The sequence below is a fragment of the Oncorhynchus mykiss genome, unplaced genomic scaffold (genome assembly GCF_013265735.2).
Source record: "Oncorhynchus mykiss isolate Arlee unplaced genomic scaffold, USDA_OmykA_1.1 un_scaffold_182, whole genome shotgun sequence".
Taxonomy (NCBI): Eukaryota; Metazoa; Chordata; class Actinopteri; order Salmoniformes; family Salmonidae; genus Oncorhynchus; species Oncorhynchus mykiss.
This window is the reverse complement of record NW_023493672.1, coordinates 780,001-801,017: the sequence shown is the minus strand read 5'-3', so window position 1 is coordinate 801,017 and position 21,017 is coordinate 780,001. Positions and strand designations below refer to the sequence as shown.

Here is a 21,017-nt window from a genome sequence, read left to right as displayed (position 1 = left end):
ACACAGTGACTACACTACACAGTGACTACACTACACCTTGACTACACTACACAGTGACTACACTACACAGTGACTACATTACACAGTGACTACACTACACAGTGACTACACAGTGACTACACTACACAGTGACTACACTACACCTTGACTACACTACACAGTGACTACACTACACAGTGACTACACTACACAGTGACTACACAGTGACTACACTACAAAGTGACTACACTACACAGTGCCTACACTACACAGTGACTACACTACACAGTGACTACACTACAAAGTGACTACACTACACAGTGACTACACTACACAGTGACTACACAGTGACTACACTACACAGTGACTACACTACACAGTGACTACACAGTGACTACACTACACAGTGACTACACTACACAGTGACTACACTACACAGTGACTACACAGTGACTACACTACAAAGTGACTACACTACACAGTGACTACACTACACCTTGACTACACTACACAGTGACTACACTACACAGTGACTACACTACACCTTGACTACACTACACAGTGACTACACTACACAGTGACTACACTACACAGTGACTACACTACACAGTGACTACACTACACCTTGACTACACTACACAGTGACTACACTACACAGTGACTACACTACACAGTGACTACACTACACAGTGACTACACTACTAAGTTACTACACTACACAGTAACTACACTACGCAGTGACTACAATAAACAGTGACTACACTACAAAGTGACTACACTACACAGTGACTACACTACACAGTGACTACATTACACAGTGACTACACTACACAGTGACTACACAGTGACTACACTACACAGTGACTACATTACACAGTGACTACACTACACAGTGACTACACAGTGACTACACTACACAGTGACTACACTACACCTTGACTACACTACACAGTGACTACACTACACAGTGACTACACTACACAGTGACTACACTACACAGTGACTACACTACACCGTGACTACACTACACAGTGACTACACTACACAGTGACTACACTACACAGTGACTACACTACACAGTGACTACACTACTAAGTTACTACACTACACAGTAACTACACTACGCAGTGACTACACTACACAGTGACTACACTACACAGTGACTACACTACACAGTGTATTGTATTGTATTGAGTTGTATTTTATTGTAGTGTGTATTTTATTGTAGTGTGTATTGTAGTGTGTATTGTATTGTAGTGTGTATTGTATTGTATTGTGTATTATATTATATTGTATTATATTATATTATATTATATTATATTGTATTATATTGTATTGTATTGTATTGTTTATTGTATTATATTGTATTATATTATATTATATTGTATTATATTATATTATATTATATTGTATTGTATTGTATTGTATTGTAGTGTTTATTGTATTATATTGTATTATATTATATTGTATTATATTATATTATATTATATTATATTGTATTGTATTGTAGTGTGTATTATATTGTATTGTATTATATTGTAGTGTGTATTATATTGTATTATATTATATTGTATTGTATTATATTATATTGTATTGTATTGTATTGTATTGTATTGTATTGTAGTGTTTATTGTATTATATTGTATTATATTATATTGTATTATATTATATTATATTATATTATATTATATTATATTGTATTGTATTGTAGTGTGTATTATATTGTATTGTATTATATTGTAGTGTGTATTATATTATATTATATTATATTGTATTGTATTATATTATATTGTATTATATTGTATTGTATTGTATTCTCTCCAGATACACAGCGGGCCTTGGAGGCTGTGGAGAGACTCCAGGCCAAGCTGAAGGACAGAGGAGAGGCTCCTACAGAGGAGAAACTATCACTACTGAAGACCGTTCTACAGAGCCCTCTGTTCCTTCAGATACTAACCATGAAACAGACACATCTACAGCTGCCAGAGGTATCACACACACACACACACACACACACACACACACACACACACACACACACACACACACACACACACACACACACACACACACACACACACACACTGTTTCTGTTCTACCAGATAATAACCAACAGCTACAGCTGCCAGAGGTATCACACAGACAAACAGAAGGGCAGACAGACTGACTGACTGACTGACTGACTGGCAGGCAGGCAGGCAGGCAGGCAGGCAGGCAGGCAGGCAGACAGACAGGCAGACAGACATGTTTATGCTAGACATAGCGTCATGAACTTAATCACAGCCTGTATCTCTGTCTGGTGTCCCTCCTCCTGCTTGAGTGTCTCTGTTTATATATTTATTAGATTTTATTATTTCACCTTTATTTAACCAGGTAGGCTAGTTGAGAACACCTTTATTTAACCAGGTAGGCCAGTTGAGAACACCTTTATTTAACCAGGTAGGCCAGTTGAGAACACCTTTATTTAACCAGGTAGGCCAGTTGAGAACAAGTTCTTATTTACAACCGCGTCCTGACCACGATAAGATATAAGATAAAGCAAAGCAGTGTGACACAAATAACAGCAGAGAGTTACACATGGAGTAAAACAAACATACAGTCAATAACACAGTAGAAAAGGGTTGTGTGGCATTGAAGCTCGTCTGGAGGTTAGTTAACACAGTGTCCAAAGAAGGGCCAGATGTATACAGAATGGTGTCGTCTGCGTAGAGGTGGATCAGAGAATCACCCGCAGCAAGAGCAACATCGTTGATATATTACAGAGAAAAGATTCGGCCCGAGAATTGAACCCTGTGGTACCCCCATAGACACTGCCAGACGGTCAACAGGCCCTTCGATTTGACACACTGAACTCTGTCTGAGAAGTAGTTAGTGAACCAGGCGAGGCGGTCGTTTGAGAAACCAAGGCTGTTGAGACTGCCGATAAGAATACGGTGATTGGCAGAGTCGAAAGCCTTGGCCAGGTCGATGAAGACGGCTGCACAGTACTGTCTTTTATCGATGGCGGTTATGATATCATTTATGTCCTTGAGCGTGGCTGAGGTGCACCCCTGACCAGCTCGGAAACCAGATTGCACAGTGGAGAAGGTACGGTGGGATTCTCGAAATGGTCAGTGATCTGTTTGTTAACTTGGCTTTGGAGGACTTTAGGAAGGCAGGAGATTACTCTGTCTGTACGTACTGTCTGTACTGAACCGGTAGAAAGTGAGACAAACCCCAGTGTTTCCTAAAATACTGACTGCAGGAACCAAACTGGCTGAGTAATCTGCTTACCTGACCTAACCAATAAAGCTCTGAGAGAGAGAGAGACAGAGAGAGAGAGAGAGAGAGAGAGAGAGAGAGAGAGACAGGGAGAGAGACAGAGAGAGAGAGAGAGAGAGAATAACAACAGTGGTACTAGGGGTCATGGACAAACAGAATTTGTCTACATGGATGTCTGTCTACAGTAGACTTAAGGTCATGTTGTCAAACTCAGCATGTGTCTGTTTCCTCCTCTTCCTATAGGCTTACTGTTATAATAGCAGCCTATAGGAAGTCTGTAGCAGTAGACAGTATAATGTGTCTGTTACCTCCTCTTCCTATAGGCTTACTGTTATAATAGCAGCCTATAGGAAGTCTGTAGCAGTTAAACAGTATAATGTGTCTGTTACCTCCTCTTCCTATAGGCTTACTGTTATAATAGCAGCCTATAGGAAGTCTGTAGCAGTAGACAGTATAATGTGTCTGTTACCTCCTCTTCCTATAGGCTTACTGTTATAATAGCAGCCTATAGGAAGTCTGTAGCAGTAGACAGTATAATGTGTCTGTTACCTCCTCTTCCTATAGGCTTACTGTTATAATAGCAGCCTATAGGAAGTCTGTAGCAGTAGACAGTATAATGTGTCTGTTACCTCCTCTTCCTATAGGCTTACTGTTATAATAGCAGCCTATAGGAAGTCTGTAGCAGTAGACAGTATAATGTGTCTGTTACCTCCTCTTCCTATAGGCTTACTGTTATAATAGCAGCCTATAGGAAGTCTGTAGCAGTAGACAGTATAATGTGTCTGTTACCTCCTCTTCCTATAGGCTTACTGTTATAATAGCAGCCTATAGGAAGTCTGTAGCAGTAGACAGTATAATGTGTCTGTTACCTCCTCTTCCTATAGGCTTACTGTTATAATAGCAGCCTATAGGAAGTCTGTAGCAGTAGACAGTATAATGTGTCTGTTACCTCCTCTTCCTATAGGCTTACTGTTATAATAGCAGCCTATAGGAAGTCTGTAGCAGTAGACAGTATAATGTGTCTGTTTCCTCCTCTTCCTATAGGCTTACTGTTATAATAGCAGCCTATAGGAAGTCTGTAGCAGTAGACAGTATAATGTGTCTGTTTCCTCCTCTTCCTATAGGCTTACTGTTATAATAGCAGCCTATAGGAAGTCTGTAGCAGTAGACAGTATAATGTGTCTGTTTCCTCCTCTTCCTATAGGCTTACTGTTATAATAGCAGCCTATAGGAAGTCTGTAGCAGTAGACAGTATAATGTGTCTGTTTCCTCCTCTTCCTATAGGCTTACTGTTATAATAGCAGCCTATAGGAAGTCTGTAGCAGTTAAACAGTATAATGTGTCTGTTTCCTCCTCTTCCTATAGGCTTACTGTTATAATAGCAGCCTATAGGAAGTCTGTAGCAGTAGACAGTATAATGTGTCTGTTTCCTCCTCTTCCTATAGGCTTACTCTTATAATAGCAGCCTATAGGAAGTCTGTAGCAGTAGACAGTATAATGTGTCTGTTTCCTCCTCTTCCTATAGGCTTACTGTTATAATAGCAGCCTATAGGAAGTCTGTAGCAGTAGACAGTATAATGTGTCTGTTACCTCCTCTTCCTATAGGCTTACTGTTATAATAGCAGCCTATAGGAAGTCTGTAGCAGTATACAGTATAATGTGTCTGTTTCCTCCTCTTCCTATAGGCTTACTCTTATAATAGCAGCCTATAGGAAGTCTGTAGCAGTTAAACAGTATAATGTGTCTGTTTCCTCCTCTTCCTATAGGCTTACTGTTATAATAGCAGCCTATAGGAAGTCTGTAGCAGTAGACAGTATAATGTGTCTGTTTCCTCCTCTTCCTATAGGCTTACTGTTATAATAGCAGCCTATAGGAAGTCTGTAGCAGTAGACAGTATAATGTGTCTGTTTCCCCCTCTTCCTATAGGCTTACTGTTATAATAGCAGCCTATAGGAAGTCTGTAGCAGTTAAACAGTATAATGTGTCTGTTTCCTCCTCTTCCTATAGGCTTACTGTTATAATAGCAGCCTATAGGAAGTCTGTAGCAGTAGACAGTATAATGTGTCTGTTTCCTCCTCTTCCTATAGGCTTACTCTTATAATAGCAGCCTATAGGAAGTATATATAGCAGTAGACAGTATAATGTGTCTGTGTGTCCTCAGGGTTAATGTTTTAGTAGGCTGAATCTAAGCTACATAGACCCCATAGACCTGTTACACATTAGACTGACTACAGTATACTACTACTACCTATATAACTCCTACCTGATAGACAGACTGACTACTACCTCTATAACTCCTACCTGTTAGACAGACTGACTACTACCTCTATATCTCCTACCTGTTAGACAGACTGACTACTACCTATATAACTCCTACCTGTTAGACAGACTGACTACTACCTCTATAACTCCTACCTGTTAGGACAGACTGACTACTACCTCTATAACTCCTACCTGTTAGACAGACTGACTACTACCTATATAACTCCTACCTGTTAGGACAGACTGACTACTACCTCTATAACTCCTACCTGATAGACAGACTGACTACTACCTCTATAACTCCTACCTGTTAGACAGACTGACTACAGTATACTACCTATATAACTCCTACCTGTTAGACAGACTGACTACTACCTCTATATCTCCTACCTGTTAGACAGACTGACTACTACCTCTATAACTCCTACCTGTTAGACAGACTGACTACTACCTATATAACTCCTACCTGTTAGACAGACTGACTACTACCTCTATAACTCCTACCTGTTAGGACAGACTGACTACTACCTCTATAACTCCTACCTGTTAGACAGACTGACTACTACCTATATAACTCCTACCTGTTAGGACAGACTGACTACTACCTCTATAACTCCTACCTGATAGACAGACTGACTACTACCTCTATAACTCCTACCTGTTAGACAGACTGACTACAGTATACTACCTATATAACTCCTACCTGTTAGACAGACTGACTACTACCTCTATATCTCCTACCTGTTAGACAGACTGACTACTACCTATATATCTCCTACCTGTTAGACAGACTGACTACAGTATACTACCTATATAACTCCTACCTGTTAGACAGACTGACTACAGTATACTACCTATATAACTCCTACCTGATAGACAGACTGACTACTACCTCTATAACTCCTACCTGTTAGACAGACTGACTACAGTATACTACTTATATAACTACTACCTGTTAGACAGACTGACTACAGTATACTACCTATATAACTACTACCTGTTAGACAGACTGACTACAGTATACTACTTATATAACTCCTACCTGTTAGACAGACTGACTACTACCTATATAACTCCTACCTGTTAGACGGACTGACTACTACCTCTATAACTCCTACCTGTTAGACAGACTGACTACAGTATACTACCTATATAACTTCTACCTGTTAGACAGACTGACTACTACCTCTATAACTCCTACCTGTTAGACAGACTGACTACTACCTCTATAACTCCTACCTGTTAGACAGACTGACTACAGTATACTACTTATATAACTCCTACCTGTTAGACAGACTGACTACTACCTATATAACTCCTACCTGTTAGACAGACTGACTACAGTATACTACCTATATAACTCCTACCTGTTAGACAGACTGACTACTACCTATATAACTCCTACCTGTTAGACAGACTGACTACTACCTCTATAACTCCTACCTGTTAGACAGACTGACTACTACCTATATAACTCCTACCTGTTAGACAGACTGACTACTACCTATATAACTCCTACCTGTTAGACAGACTGACTACTACCTATATAACTCCTACCTGTTAGGACAGACTGACTACTACCTATATAACTCCTACCTGTTAGACAGACTGACTACAGTATACTACCTCTATAACTCCTACCTGTTAGACAGACTGACTACTACCTCTATAACTCCTACCTGTTAGACAGACTGACTACTACCTCTATAACTCCTACCTGTTAGACAGACTGACTACTACCTATATAACTTCTACCTGTTAGACAGACTGACTACTACCTATATAACTCCTACCTGTTAGACAGACTGACTACTACCTCTATAACTCCTACCTGTTAGACAGACTGACTACTACCTCTATAACTCCTACCTGTTAGACAGACTGACTACTACCTATATAACTCCTACCTGTTAGACAGACTGACTACTACCTATATAACTCCTACCTGTTAGACAGACTGACTACTACCTATATAACTCCTACCTGTTAGACAGACTGACTACAGTATACTACCTCTATAACTCCTACCTGTTAGACAGACTGACTACTACCTCTATAACTCCTACCTGATAGACAGACTGACTACTACCTATATAACTCCTACCTGTTAGACAGACTGACTACAGTATACTACCTCTATAACTCCTACCTGTTAGACAGACTGACTACTACCTCTATAACTCCTACCTGTTAGACAGACTGACTACTACCTATATAACTCCTACCTGTTAGACAGACTGACTACAGTATACTAACTATATAACTCCTACCTGTTAGACAGACTGACTACTACCTATATAACTCCTACCTGTTAGACAGACTGACTACAGTATACTACCTCTATAACTCCTACCTGTTAGACAGACTGACTACTACCTATATAACTCCTACCTGTTAGACAGACTGACTACTACCTCTATAACTCCTACCTGTTAGACAGACTGACTACTACCTATATAACTCCTACCTGTTAGACAGACTGACTACTACCTCTATAACTCCTACCTGTTAGACAGACTGACTACTACCTATATAACTCCTACCTGTTAGACAGACTGACTACTACCTATATAACTCCTACCTGTTAGACAGACTGACTACTACCTCTATAACTCCTACCTGTTAGACAGACTGACTACTACCTCTATATCTCCTACCTGTTAGACAGACTGACTACTACCTATATAACTCCTACCTGTTAGACAGACTGACTACTACCTCTATAACTCCTACCTGTTAGACAGACTGACTACTACCTCTATAACTCCTACCTGTTAGACAGACTGACTACTACCTATATAACTCCTACCTGTTAGGACAGACTGACTACTACCTATATAACTCCTACCTGTTAGACAGACTGACTACAGTATACTACCTCTATAACTCCTACCTGTTAGACAGACTGACTACTACCTCTATAACTCCTACCTGTTAGACAGACTGACTACTACCTCTATAACTCCTACCTGTTAGACAGACTGACTACTACCTATATAACTTCTACCTGTTAGACAGACTGACTACTACCTATATAACTCCTACCTGTTAGACAGACTGACTACTACCTCTATAACTCCTACCTGTTAGACAGACTGACTACTACCTCTATAACTCCTACCTGTTAGACAGACTGACTACTACCTATATAACTCCTACCTGTTAGACAGACTGACTACTACCTATATAACTCCTACCTGTTAGACAGACTGACTACTACCTATATAACTCCTACCTGTTAGACAGACTGACTACTACCTATATAACTCCTACCTGTTAGGACAGACTGACTACTACCTATATAACTCCTACCTGTTAGACAGACTGACTACAGTATACTACCTCTATAACTCCTACCTGTTAGACAGACTGACTACTACCTCTATAACTCCTACCTGATAGACAGACTGACTACAGTATACTACCTCTATAACTACTACCTGTTAGACAGACTGACTACTACCTCTATAACTCCTACCTGTTAGACAGACTGACTACTACCTCTATAACTCCTACCTGTTAGACAGACTGACTACAGTATACTACCTATATAACTTCTACCTGTTAGACAGACTGACTACTACCTATATAACTCCTACCTGTTAGACAGACTGACTACTACCTATATAACTCCTACCTGTTAGACAGACTGACTACAGTATACTACCTCTATAACTCCTACCTGTTAGACAGACTGACTACTACCTCTATAACTCCTACCTGATAGACAGACTGACTACTACCTATATAACTCCTACCTGTTAGACAGACTGACTACAGTATACTACCTCTATAACTCCTACCTGTTAGACAGACTGACTACTACCTCTATAACTCCTACCTGTTAGACAGACTGACTACTACCTATATAACTCCTACCTGTTAGACAGACTGACTACAGTATACTAACTATATAACTCCTACCTGTTAGACAGACTGACTACTACCTATATAACTCCTACCTGTTAGACAGACTGACTACAGTATACTACCTCTATAACTCCTACCTGTTAGACAGACTGACTACTACCTATATAACTCCTACCTGTTAGACAGACTGACTACTACCTCTATAACTCCTACCTGTTAGACAGACTGACTACTACCTCTATAACTCCTACCTGTTAGACAGACTGACTACTACCTATATAACTCCTACCTGTTAGACAGACTGACTACAGTATACTACCTCTATAACTCCTACCTGTTAGACAGACTGACTACTACCTATATAACTCCTACCTGTTAGACAGACTGACTACTACCTCTATAACTCCTACCTGTTAGACAGACTGACTACTACCTATATAACTCCTACCTGTTAGACAGACTGACTACTACCTCTATAACTCCTACCTGTTAGACAGACTGACTACTACCTATATAACTCCTACCTGTTAGACAGACTGACTACTACCTCTATAACTCCTACCTGTTAGACAGACTGACTACTACCTATATAACTCCTACCTGTTAGGACAGACTGACTACTACCTCTATATCTCCTCTGCTCTCGTCTCTGTAAAACACGGAACTGGATTAGATTAGCTGTTTAGAAAGGATGGACCAAAGACATGGATTGGACTTCAGTTTACACAACATCACGATCACAGTTGGATGGATGGATATTCTGTGGTCGACATTGACACACCTGTCAGCAAAACAGAGATATTTAAATTGCCCCCCCCCCCCTCCTCCTCCTTCTCCTCTCTCTCCCAGGAGAAGAAGTCAGTACCGAAGTCTGTTTCCCTCAACACGGGTCTCTCCACGGCCATGTCTCTGGGCCTGAGGACCATCTCCCATAGCGACTCCTATACCTGGGCCCAGAACAACAGCAGCAGCAGTAGTGGAGGTGGTGGAGGAGGAGGAGGAGGAGGTAGCCCCCCTGCTAAACACTCCCTACCTCGGCAGAACTACGGAGGCAGTCTCAGTGCTCTCAACACAAACACAGAAAGCAACGCCGTGACCAATAAGATACAGTGTATGACTCAGGTAAGGGTGTGGGTTATATCGTATCCTATTCTGGTCTAGTGCTGATCTAGGATCAGTTTGTTGCTTTTTAGTTCATAATGAATAAGATACCTGTACTCTCGCACACTGACTCGGTACTGGTGCCCCCTGTATATAACCTCCACACTGACTCGGTACTGATACCCCCTGTATATAACCTCCACACTGACTCGGTACAGGTACCCCCTGTATATAACCTCCACACTGACTCTGTACTGGTGCCCCCTGTATATAACCTCCACACTGACTCTGTACTGATACCCCCTGTATATAACCTCCACACTGACTCTGTACTGGGGCCCCCTGTATATAGTCTCCACACTGACTCGGTACTGGGGCCCCCTGTATATAGCCTCCACACTGACTCGGTACTGGGGCCCCCTGTATATAGCCTCCACACTGACTCGGTACTGGGGCCCCCTGTATAAAGCCTCCACACTGACTCTGTACTGGTGCCCCCTGTATATAACCTCCACACTGACTCTGTACTGGGGCCCCCTGTATATAACCTCCACACTGACTCGGTACTGGGGCCCCCTGTATATAGCCTCCACACTGACTCAGTACTGGTAGCCCCTGTATATAACCTCCACACTGACTCGGTACTGGTACCCCCTGTATATAACCTCCACACTGACTCTGTACTGGTGCCCCCTGTATATAACCTCCACACTGACTCGGTACTGGTACCCCCTGTATATAGTCTCCACACTGACTCGGTACTGGTACCCCCTGTATATAACCTCCACACTGACTCGGTACTGGTACCCCCTGTATATAGTCTCCACACTGACTCGGTACTGGTACCCCCTGTATATAGTCTCCACACTGACTCGGTACTGGTGCCCCCTGTATATAACCTCCACACTGACTCGGTACTGGTGCCCCCTGTATATAACCTCCACACTGACTCTGTACTGGGGCCCCCTGTATATAACCTCCACACTGACTCTGTACTGGTACCCCCTGTATATAACCTCCACACTGACTCGGTACTGGGGCCCCCTGTATATAGCCTCCACACTGACTCTGTACTGGTACCCCCTGTATATAACCTCCACACTGACTCTGTACTGATACCCCCTGTATATAGCCTCCACACTGACTATGTACCGATACCCCCTGTATATAACCTCCACACTGACTCGGTACTGGTACCCCCTGTATATAACCTCCACACTGACTCTGTACTGGTACCCCCTGTATATAGCCTCCACACTGACTATGTACCGGTACCCCCTGTATATAACCTCCACACTGACTATGTACCGGTACCCCCTGTATATAACCTCCACACTGACTCGGTACTGGTACCCCCTGTATATAACCTCCACACTGACTCTGTACTGGGGCCCCCTGTATATAACCTCCACACTGACTCGGTACTGATACCCCCTGTATATAACCTCCACACTGACTGGGCACTGGTGACCCCTGTATATAACCTCCACACTGACTCGGTACAGGTACCCCCTGTATATAACCTCCACACTGACTCGGTACTGGTACCCCCTGTATATAACCTCCACACTGACTCTGTACTGATACCCCCTGTATATAACCTCCACACTGACTCTGTACTGATACCCCCTGTATATAACCTCCACACTGACTCGGTACAGGCACCCCCTGTATATAACCTCCACACTGACCCGGTACTGGTACCCCCTGTATATAACCTCCACACTGACTCTGTACTGATACCCCCTGTATATAACCTCCACACTGACTCTGTACTGATACCCCCTGTATATAACCTCCACACTGACTCTGTACTGATACCCCCTGTATATAACCTCCACACTGACTCGGTACAGGTACCCCCTGTATATAACCTCCACACTGACTCTGTACTGATACCCCCTGTATATAACCTCCACACTGACTCTGTACTGATACCCCCTGTATATAACCTCCACACTGACTCTGTACTGATACCCCCTGTATATAGCCTCCACACTGACTCGGTACCGGTGCCCCCTGTATATAACCTCCACACTGACTCGGTACTGGTGCCCCCTGTATATAACCTCCACACTGACTCTGTACTGATACCCCCTGTATATAGCCTCCACACTGACTCGGTACTGGGGCCCCCTGTATATAGTCTCCACACTGACTCGGTACTGGGGCCCCCTGTATATAGCCTCCACACTGACTCGGTACTGGGGCCCCCTGTATATAGCCTCCACACTGACTCGGTACTGGGGCCCCCTGTATAAAGCCTCCACACTGACTCTGTACTGGTGCCCCCTGTATATAACCTCCACACTGACTCTGTACTGGGGCCCCCTGTATATAACCTCCACACTGACTCGGTACTGGGGCCCCCTGTATATAGCCTCCACACTGACTCGGTACTGGTAGCCCCTGTATATAACCTCCACACTGACTCGGTACTGGGGCCCCCTGTATATAGCCTCCACACTGACTCGGTACTGGTACCCCCTGTATATAACCTCCACACTGACTCTGTACTGATACCCCCTGTATATAGCCTCCACACTGACTATGTACCGATACCCCCTGTATATAACCTCCACACTGACTCGGTACTGGTACCCCCTGTATATAACCTCCACACTGACTCTGTACTGGTACCCCCTGTATATAGCCTCCACACTGACTATGTACCGGTACCCCCTGTATATAACCTCCACACTGACTATGTACCGGTACCCCCTGTATATAACCTCCACACTGACTCGGTACTGGGGCCCCCTGTATATAGCCTCCACACTGACTATGTACCGGTACCCCCTGTATATAACCTCCACACTGACTCGGTACTGGTACCCCCTGTATATAACCTCCACACTGACTCGGTACTGGTACCCCCTCTATATAGCCTCCACACTGACTATGTACCGGTACCCCCTGTGTATAACCTCCACACTGACTATGTACCGGTACCCCCTGTATATAACCTCCACACTGACTCTGTACTGGGGCCCCCTGTATATAACCTCCACACTGACTCGGTACTGGTGCCCCCTGTATATAACCTCCACACTGACTCGGTACTGGTGCCCCCTGTATATAGCCTCCACACTGACTCGGTACTGGTGCCCCCTGTATTTAACCTCCACACTGACTCGGTACTGGTGCCCCCTGTATATAGCCTCCACACTGACTATGTACCGGTACCCCCTGTATATAACCTCCACACTGACTCGGTACTGGTACCCCCTGTATATAACCTCCACACTGATTCGGTACCAGTATCCCCTGTATATAACCTCCACACTGACTCGGTACTGGTACCCCCTGTATATAACCTCCACACTGACTCAGTACTGGTACCCCCTGTATATAACCTCCACACTGACTCTGTACTGGTGCCCCCTGTATATAACCTCCACACTGACTCGGTACCAGTATCCCCTGTATATAGCCTCCACACTGACTCTGTACTGGTGCCCCCTGTATATAACCTCCACACTGACTCTGTACTGGGGCCCCCTGTATATAACCTCCACACTGACTCGGTACTGATACCCCCTGTATATAACCTCCACACTGACTCTGTACTGGTGCCCCCTGTATATAACCTCCACACTGACTCTGTACTGGGGCCCCCTGTATATAACCTCCACACTGACTCGGTACTGGTACCCCCTGTATATAACCTCCACACTGACTCGGTACTGGTGCCCCCTGTATATAGCCTAAGTAAAGCATTTCACGGTAAGGTTCTACACTGTTGGTTAAGGGCTTGTAAGTAAAGCATTTCACGGTAAGGTTCTACACTTGTTGTATTTGGTGCATGTGACAAATACAGTTTGATTTGATTTTAAGGACAGATCGTAGATCAGCGATTATACTCTGAGATGCTTTGTGGATACGGGCAAAGAGGTACCTTTTCACCTCACATTTTTTGTCCAATCCCGCCACTGTGACACCAGGGTGCGTTTTCATGAAGAGTGTCAGTACGAGTGCTGATCTAGGATCAGCCCCCCCCCCCCCCCCCCCCGTTCATGTCGTCTGATTCATCAGGATCTGAAAGGGATAATTGATCCGAGATCAGTTGACATTACTGTTCTCCTCTCCTGTTGTTTCAGCAGGTCTAATTAGCTGACATTAGTGTCCTTCTTTTCCCAGTTATGTACGCCTCCACGAATCTCCAGGACCTTATCGATGGGAAGAAACCTGTCGTATATCGCCAACGAGGTGAGTTCCCATGTCTAACATACTTTACAACGAGGTGCGTTCCCATGTCTAACATACTTTACAACGAGGTGAGTTCCCATGTCTAACATACTTTACAACGAGGTGAGTTCCCATGTTTAACATACTTTACAACGAGGTGAGTTCCCGTGTCTTACATACTTTACAACGAGGTGAGTTCCCATGTCTAACATACTTTACAACGAGGTGAGTTCCCATGTCTAACATACTTTACAACGAGGTGAGTTCCCATGTCTAACATACTTTACAACGAGGTGCGTTCCCATGTCTAACATACTTTACAACGAGGTGAGTTCCCATGTCTAACATACTTTACAACGAGGTGAGTTCCCATGTCTAACATACTTTACAACGAGGTGCGTTCCCATGTCTAACATACTTTACAACGAGGTGAGTTCCCATGTCTAACATACTATACAACGAGGTGAGTTCCCATGTCTAACATACTATACAACGAGGTGAGTTCCCCTTGTCTAATATACTATACAACGAGGTGCGTTCCCATGTCTAACATACTTTACAACGAGGTGCGTTCCCATGTCTAACATACTTTACAACGAGGTGCGTTCCCATGTCTAACATACTTTACAACGAGGTGAGTTCCCTTGACTTACATACTATACAACGAGGTGAGTTCCCCTTGTCTAACATACTATACAACGAGGTGAGTTCCCCTTGTCTAACATACTTTACAACGAGGTGAGTTCCCCTTGTCTAACATACTTTACAATGAGGTGAGTTCCCCTTGTCTAACATACTATACAACGAGGTGAGTTCCCCTTGTCTAACATACTATACAACGAGGTGAGTTCCCCTTGTCTAACATACTTTACAATGAGGTGAGTTCCCCTTGTCTAACATACTTTACAACGAGGTGAGTTCCCCTTGTCTAACATACTTTACAACGAGGTGAGTTCCCCTTGTCTAACATACTTTACAATGAGGTGAGTTCCCCTTGTCTAATATACTATACAACGAGGTGAGTTCCCCTTGTCTAACATACTATACAACGAGGTGAGTTCCCATGTCTAACATACTATACAACGAGGTGAGTTCCCATGTCTAATATACTATACAACGAGGTGAGTTCCCCTTGTCTAACATACTTTACAACGAGGTGAGTTCCCATGTCTAACATACTTTACAACGAGGTGAGTTCCCCTTGTCTAATATACTATACAACGAGGTGAGTTCCCCTTGTCTAACATACTTTACAACGAGGTGAGTTCCCATGTCTAACATACTATACAACGAGGTGAGTTCCCATGTCTAATATACTATACAACGAGGTGAGTTCCCCTTGTCTAACATACTTTACAACGAGGTGAGTTCCCATGTCTAACATACTTTACAACAAGGTGAGTTCCCCTTGTCTAATATACTATACAACGAGGTGAGTTCCCATGTCTAATATACTATACAACGAGGTGAGTTCCCCTTGTCTAATATACTTTACAACGAGGTGAGTTCCCATGTCTAACATACTTTACAACGAGGTGAGTTCCCCTTGTCTAATATACTATACAACGAGGTGAGTTCCCCTTGTCTAACATACTTTACAACGAGGTGAGTTCCCCTTGTCTAACATACTTTACAACGAGGTGAGTTCCCCTTGTCTAATATACTATACAACGAGGTGAGTTCCCATGTCTAACATACTATACAACGAGGTGAGTTCCCCTTGTCTAACATACTATACAACGAGGTGAGTTCCCATGTCTAACATACTTTACAACGAGGTGAGTTCCCATGTCTAACATACTATACAACGAGGTGAGTTCCCATGTCTAACATACTATACAACGAGGTGAGTTCCCCTTGTCTAACATACTATACAACGAGGTGAGTTCCCCTTGTCTAATATACTATACAACGAGGTGAGTTCCCCTTGTCTAACATACTATACAACGAGGTGAGTTCCCCTTGTCTAACATACTATACAACGAGGTGAGTTCCCCTTGTCTAACATACTTTACAACGAGGTGAGTTCCCCTTGTCTAATATACTATACAACGAGGTGAGTTCCCCTTGTCTAACATACTTTACAACGAGGCGAGTTCCCATGTCTAACATACTATACAACGAGGTGAGTTCCCATGTCTAACATACTATACAACGAGGTGAGTTCCCCTTGTCTAACATACTATACAACGAGGTGAGTTCCCCTTGTCTAATATACTATACAACGAGGTGAGTTCCCCTTGTCTAATATACTATACAACGAGGTGCGTTCCCATGTCTAACATACTTTACAACGAGGCGAGTTCCCATGTCTAACATACTATACAACGAGGTGAGTTCCCATGTCTAATATACTTTACAACGAGGTGAGTTCCCCTTGTCTAATATACTATACAACGAGGTGAGTTCCCCTTGTCTAATATACTTTACAACGAGGCGAGTTCCCATGTCTAACATACTATACAACGAGGTGAGTTCCCCTTGTCTAACATACTATACAACGAGGTGAGTTCCCATGTCTAACATACTTTACAACGAGGTGAGTTCCCCTTGTCTAATATACTTTACAACGAGGCGAGTTCCCATGTCTAACATACTATACAACGAGGTGAGTTCCCCTTGTCTAACATACTATACAACGAGGTGAGTTCCCATGTCTAACATACTTTACAACGAGGTGAGTTCCCCTTGTCTAATATACTTTACAACGAGGTGAGTTCCCCTTGTCTAATATACTATACAACGAGGTGAGTTCCCCTTGTCTAATATACTATACAACGAGGTGAGTTCCCCTTGTCTAACATACTTTACAACGAGGTGAGTTCCCCTTGTCTAACATACTTTACAACGAGGTGAGTTCCCCTTGTCTAATATACTATACAACGAGGTGAGTTCCCCTTGTCTAACATACTATACAACGAGGTGAGTTCCCCTTGTCTAACATACTATACAACGAGGTGAGTTCCCATGTCTAACATACTATACAACGAGGTGAGTTCCCATGTCTAACATACTATACAACGAGGTGAGTTCCCCTTGTCTAACATACTATACAACGAGGTGAGTTCCCATGTCTAACATACTATACAACGAGGTGAGTTCCCCTTGTCTAACATACTATACAACGAGGTGAGTTCCCCTTGTCTAACATACTATACAACGAGGTGAGTTCCCCTTGTCTAACATACTATACAACGAGGTGAGTTCCCATGTCTAACATACTATACAACGAGGTGAGTTCCCCTTGTCTAACATACTATACAACGAGGTGAGTTCCCCTTGTCTAACATACTATACAACGAGGTGAGTTCCCCTTGTCTAATATACTATACAACGAGGTGAGTTCCCCTTGTCTAACATACTATACAACGAGGTGAGTTCCCATGTCTAACATACTTTACAACGAGGTGAGTTCCCCTTGTCTAATATACTATACAACGAGGTGAGTTCCCATGTCTTACATACTTTACAACGAGGTGAGTTCCCATGTCTTATCTACTTTACAACGAGGTGAGTTCCCAATTCTAACATACTTTACAACGAGGTGAGTTCCCATGTCTTACATACTTTACAACGAGGTGAGTTCCCCTTGTCTAATATACTATACAACGAGGTGAGTTCCCCTTGTCTAATATACTATACAACGAGGTGAGTTCCCCTTGTCTAATATACTTTACAACGAGGTGAGTTCCCCTTGTCTAACATACTATACAACGAGGTGAGTTCCCCTTGTCTAATATACTATACAACGAGGTGAGTTCCCCTTGTCTAACATACTTTACAACGAGGTGAGTTCCCATGTCTTATCTACTTTACAACGAGGTGAGTTCCCATGTCTTACATACTTTACAACGAGGTGAGTTCCCATGTCTTATCTACTTTACAACGAGGTGAGTTCCCAATTCTAACATACTTTACAACGAGGTGAGTTCCCATGTCTTACATACTTTACAACGAGGTGAGTTCCCCTTGTCTAATATACTATACAACGAGGTGAGTTCCCCTTGTCTAACATACTTTACAACGAGGTGAGTTCCCCTTGTCTAACATACTTTACAACGAGGTGAGTTCCCGTGTCTTACAGTAAATTAGGAAAACCTGTCTGTGTGTGTAGTTGACCATGTCTGTCTGTCTGTCTGTCTGGCTCTCTTTCTTTCTTTCTCTCTCTTTCTTTCTCTCTCTCCCTCTCCCTCCATCTCTCTCCCTCTCAGAAGCGTCACATAGAGTTGATAGAGCTGGAGAACGATGGGAAGGGGCTGGGCTTCGGCATTGTAGGGGGTCGATCCTCTGGAGTCCTGGTCAAAACCATCCTACCAAGTGGCCCTGCTGGACTGGTATGTCAGTCAATCAATCAATACAATATCAACTTAGTTTGATCAGCCTAAGTGAAATGTGACAAAGTCACACTGCTGGATAATATAGACATGAAACACACCGTAGGTTCAAACACGTTTTGACTTTGCCAGTGTCACCTTCAACCCCCGCTGTGTACGACAACCATCCACTTGTGAATTGTCTTTAAATTACTGAGTTAGCTTTTAAAAAAATGTGATTTGCGAGGTCACCATGTCAAAGTAGAACACAAAAATCTGTAAAAGTGATTAAAAAGTGATGTAACATCCCTCCCCTCCCAGGACAAGCGTCTGCGCAGCGGGGACCACATCCTGCGTATCGGGGACACAGACCTGGCAGGCATGGGCAACGAGGAAGTGGCTCACGTTCTCCGCAACGCAGGGTCAAGGGTCAAACTGCTCATTGCTAGGGACGTCGCGGTCTCCACTGGAACCAACGACCTCTCCCTCTCCTCGCCCCCACTCCCTCTCCTCGCCCAGCAACAACAGAGGGTGGCCAGGATGGGCAAACAGGTATGTGTGGAGGGGAGAGGTGGGTGATATTGTTGGTCCAGGATGGGCAAACAGGTATGTGTGGAGGGGAGAGGTGGGTGATGTTGTTGGTCCAGGATGGGCAAACAGGTATGTGTGGAGGGGAGAGGTGGGTGATGTTGTTGGTCCAGGATGGGCAAACAGGTATGTGTGGAGGGGAGAGATGGGTGATGTTGTTGGTCCAGGATGGGCAAACAGGTATGTGTGGAGGGGAGAGGTGGGTGATGTTGTTGGTCCAGGACAAGTCCTCGGTGATGTGGACACAGAGGAACTTAAAACTCGTGACTCTCTCTACTGCAGTCCCGTTGATTTGGACCGGGGCCTGTTCCCTCCTCTGCTTCCTGAAGTCAACAATCAACTCCTTTGTTTTGCTTTGACGTTGAGGTAGAGGTTGTTGTCATGGCACCACAATGCCAACTCACTTACCTCCTCCAAATAGGCTGAATTGTCGTTGTTGGTTACAACCGTGGTGTCGTTAGCAAACTTGATGATGGAGTTGGTGTCATGCAAAGCCACACGGTCGTACGTGAACAGGGAGAACAGCAGAGGACTGAGGACACACCCCTGGGGGGCCCCTGTGTTAAGAGTCAACGTGGAGGAGGTGTTGTTGCCAATCCTCACAGCCTGTGGTCTGCCCATCAGGAAGTCTTTAAGAGAGACAGAAAGTGAGAGAGATTATGAGAGATCAGAAGGCGTACTGTCAGTGGTTTAATCATGTGTATTTATCTACCTGTGTTATTCAGTTGAGGGTACTTCACCCTTTGCAGAGCTGCTCTGCTGGCATCCTATACACGCCGTAGCCTGGCTGGCACGACCCAATAAGAGATGAGAAGGCCCAGGGATCCAAACTAAGGACACGCCATAGCCTGGCTGGCATGAACCAATAAGCGCCTAGAACACTCGAAAGTCATTATTGCACAATTGATATTACAATATTTAACACATTATTGAAACAATGCAATTTCTGATTAACAATAAAACAACCAAATTATCATGTAAATTATTTTTTGGGGAAGGTGTCCCCTGTGGACAATACCCTGTGTTGTGTATTGTGTTCCATATCTCCATAGTAACACATTTCCTGTGTTGTGTATTGTGTTCCATATCTCCATAGTAACACATTTCTCCCTGTGTTGTGTATTGTGTTCCGTATCTCCATAGTAACACATTTCTCCCTGTGTTGTGTATTGTGTTCCGTATCTCCATAGTAACTCATTTCTCCCTGTGTTGTGTATTGTGTTCCATATCTCCATAGTAACACATTTCTCCCTGTGTTGTGTATTGTGTTCCGTATCTCCATAGTAACACATTTCTCCCTGTGTTGTGTATTGTGTTCCGTATCTCCATAGTAACTCATTTCTCCCTGTGTTGTGTATTGTGTTCCATATCTCCATAGTAACACATTTCTCCCTGTGTTGTGTATTGTGTTCCGTATCTCCATAGTAACACATTTCTCCCTGTGTTGTGTATTGT

The 21,017-nt window shown here is 43.4% G+C and overlaps 1 protein-coding gene across 1 annotated transcript in view; it reads left to right on the top strand.

Moving 5' to 3' along the window:
- The window catches only part of LOC110517917 (multiple PDZ domain protein), a 124,521-nt gene that overhangs the window by 18,295 nt on the left and 85,209 nt on the right, over positions 1-21,017 (top strand). The window contains exons 3-7 of the mRNA XM_036972588.1: positions 1,804-1,967; positions 10,222-10,494; positions 14,614-14,682; positions 18,873-18,995; positions 19,296-19,526. Of these exons, the coding sequence (XP_036828483.1) occupies positions 1,804-1,967; positions 10,222-10,494; positions 14,614-14,682; positions 18,873-18,995; positions 19,296-19,526 (860 nt within the window). The remainder of the gene's footprint in view (positions 1-1,803; positions 1,968-10,221; positions 10,495-14,613; positions 14,683-18,872; positions 18,996-19,295; positions 19,527-21,017) is intronic.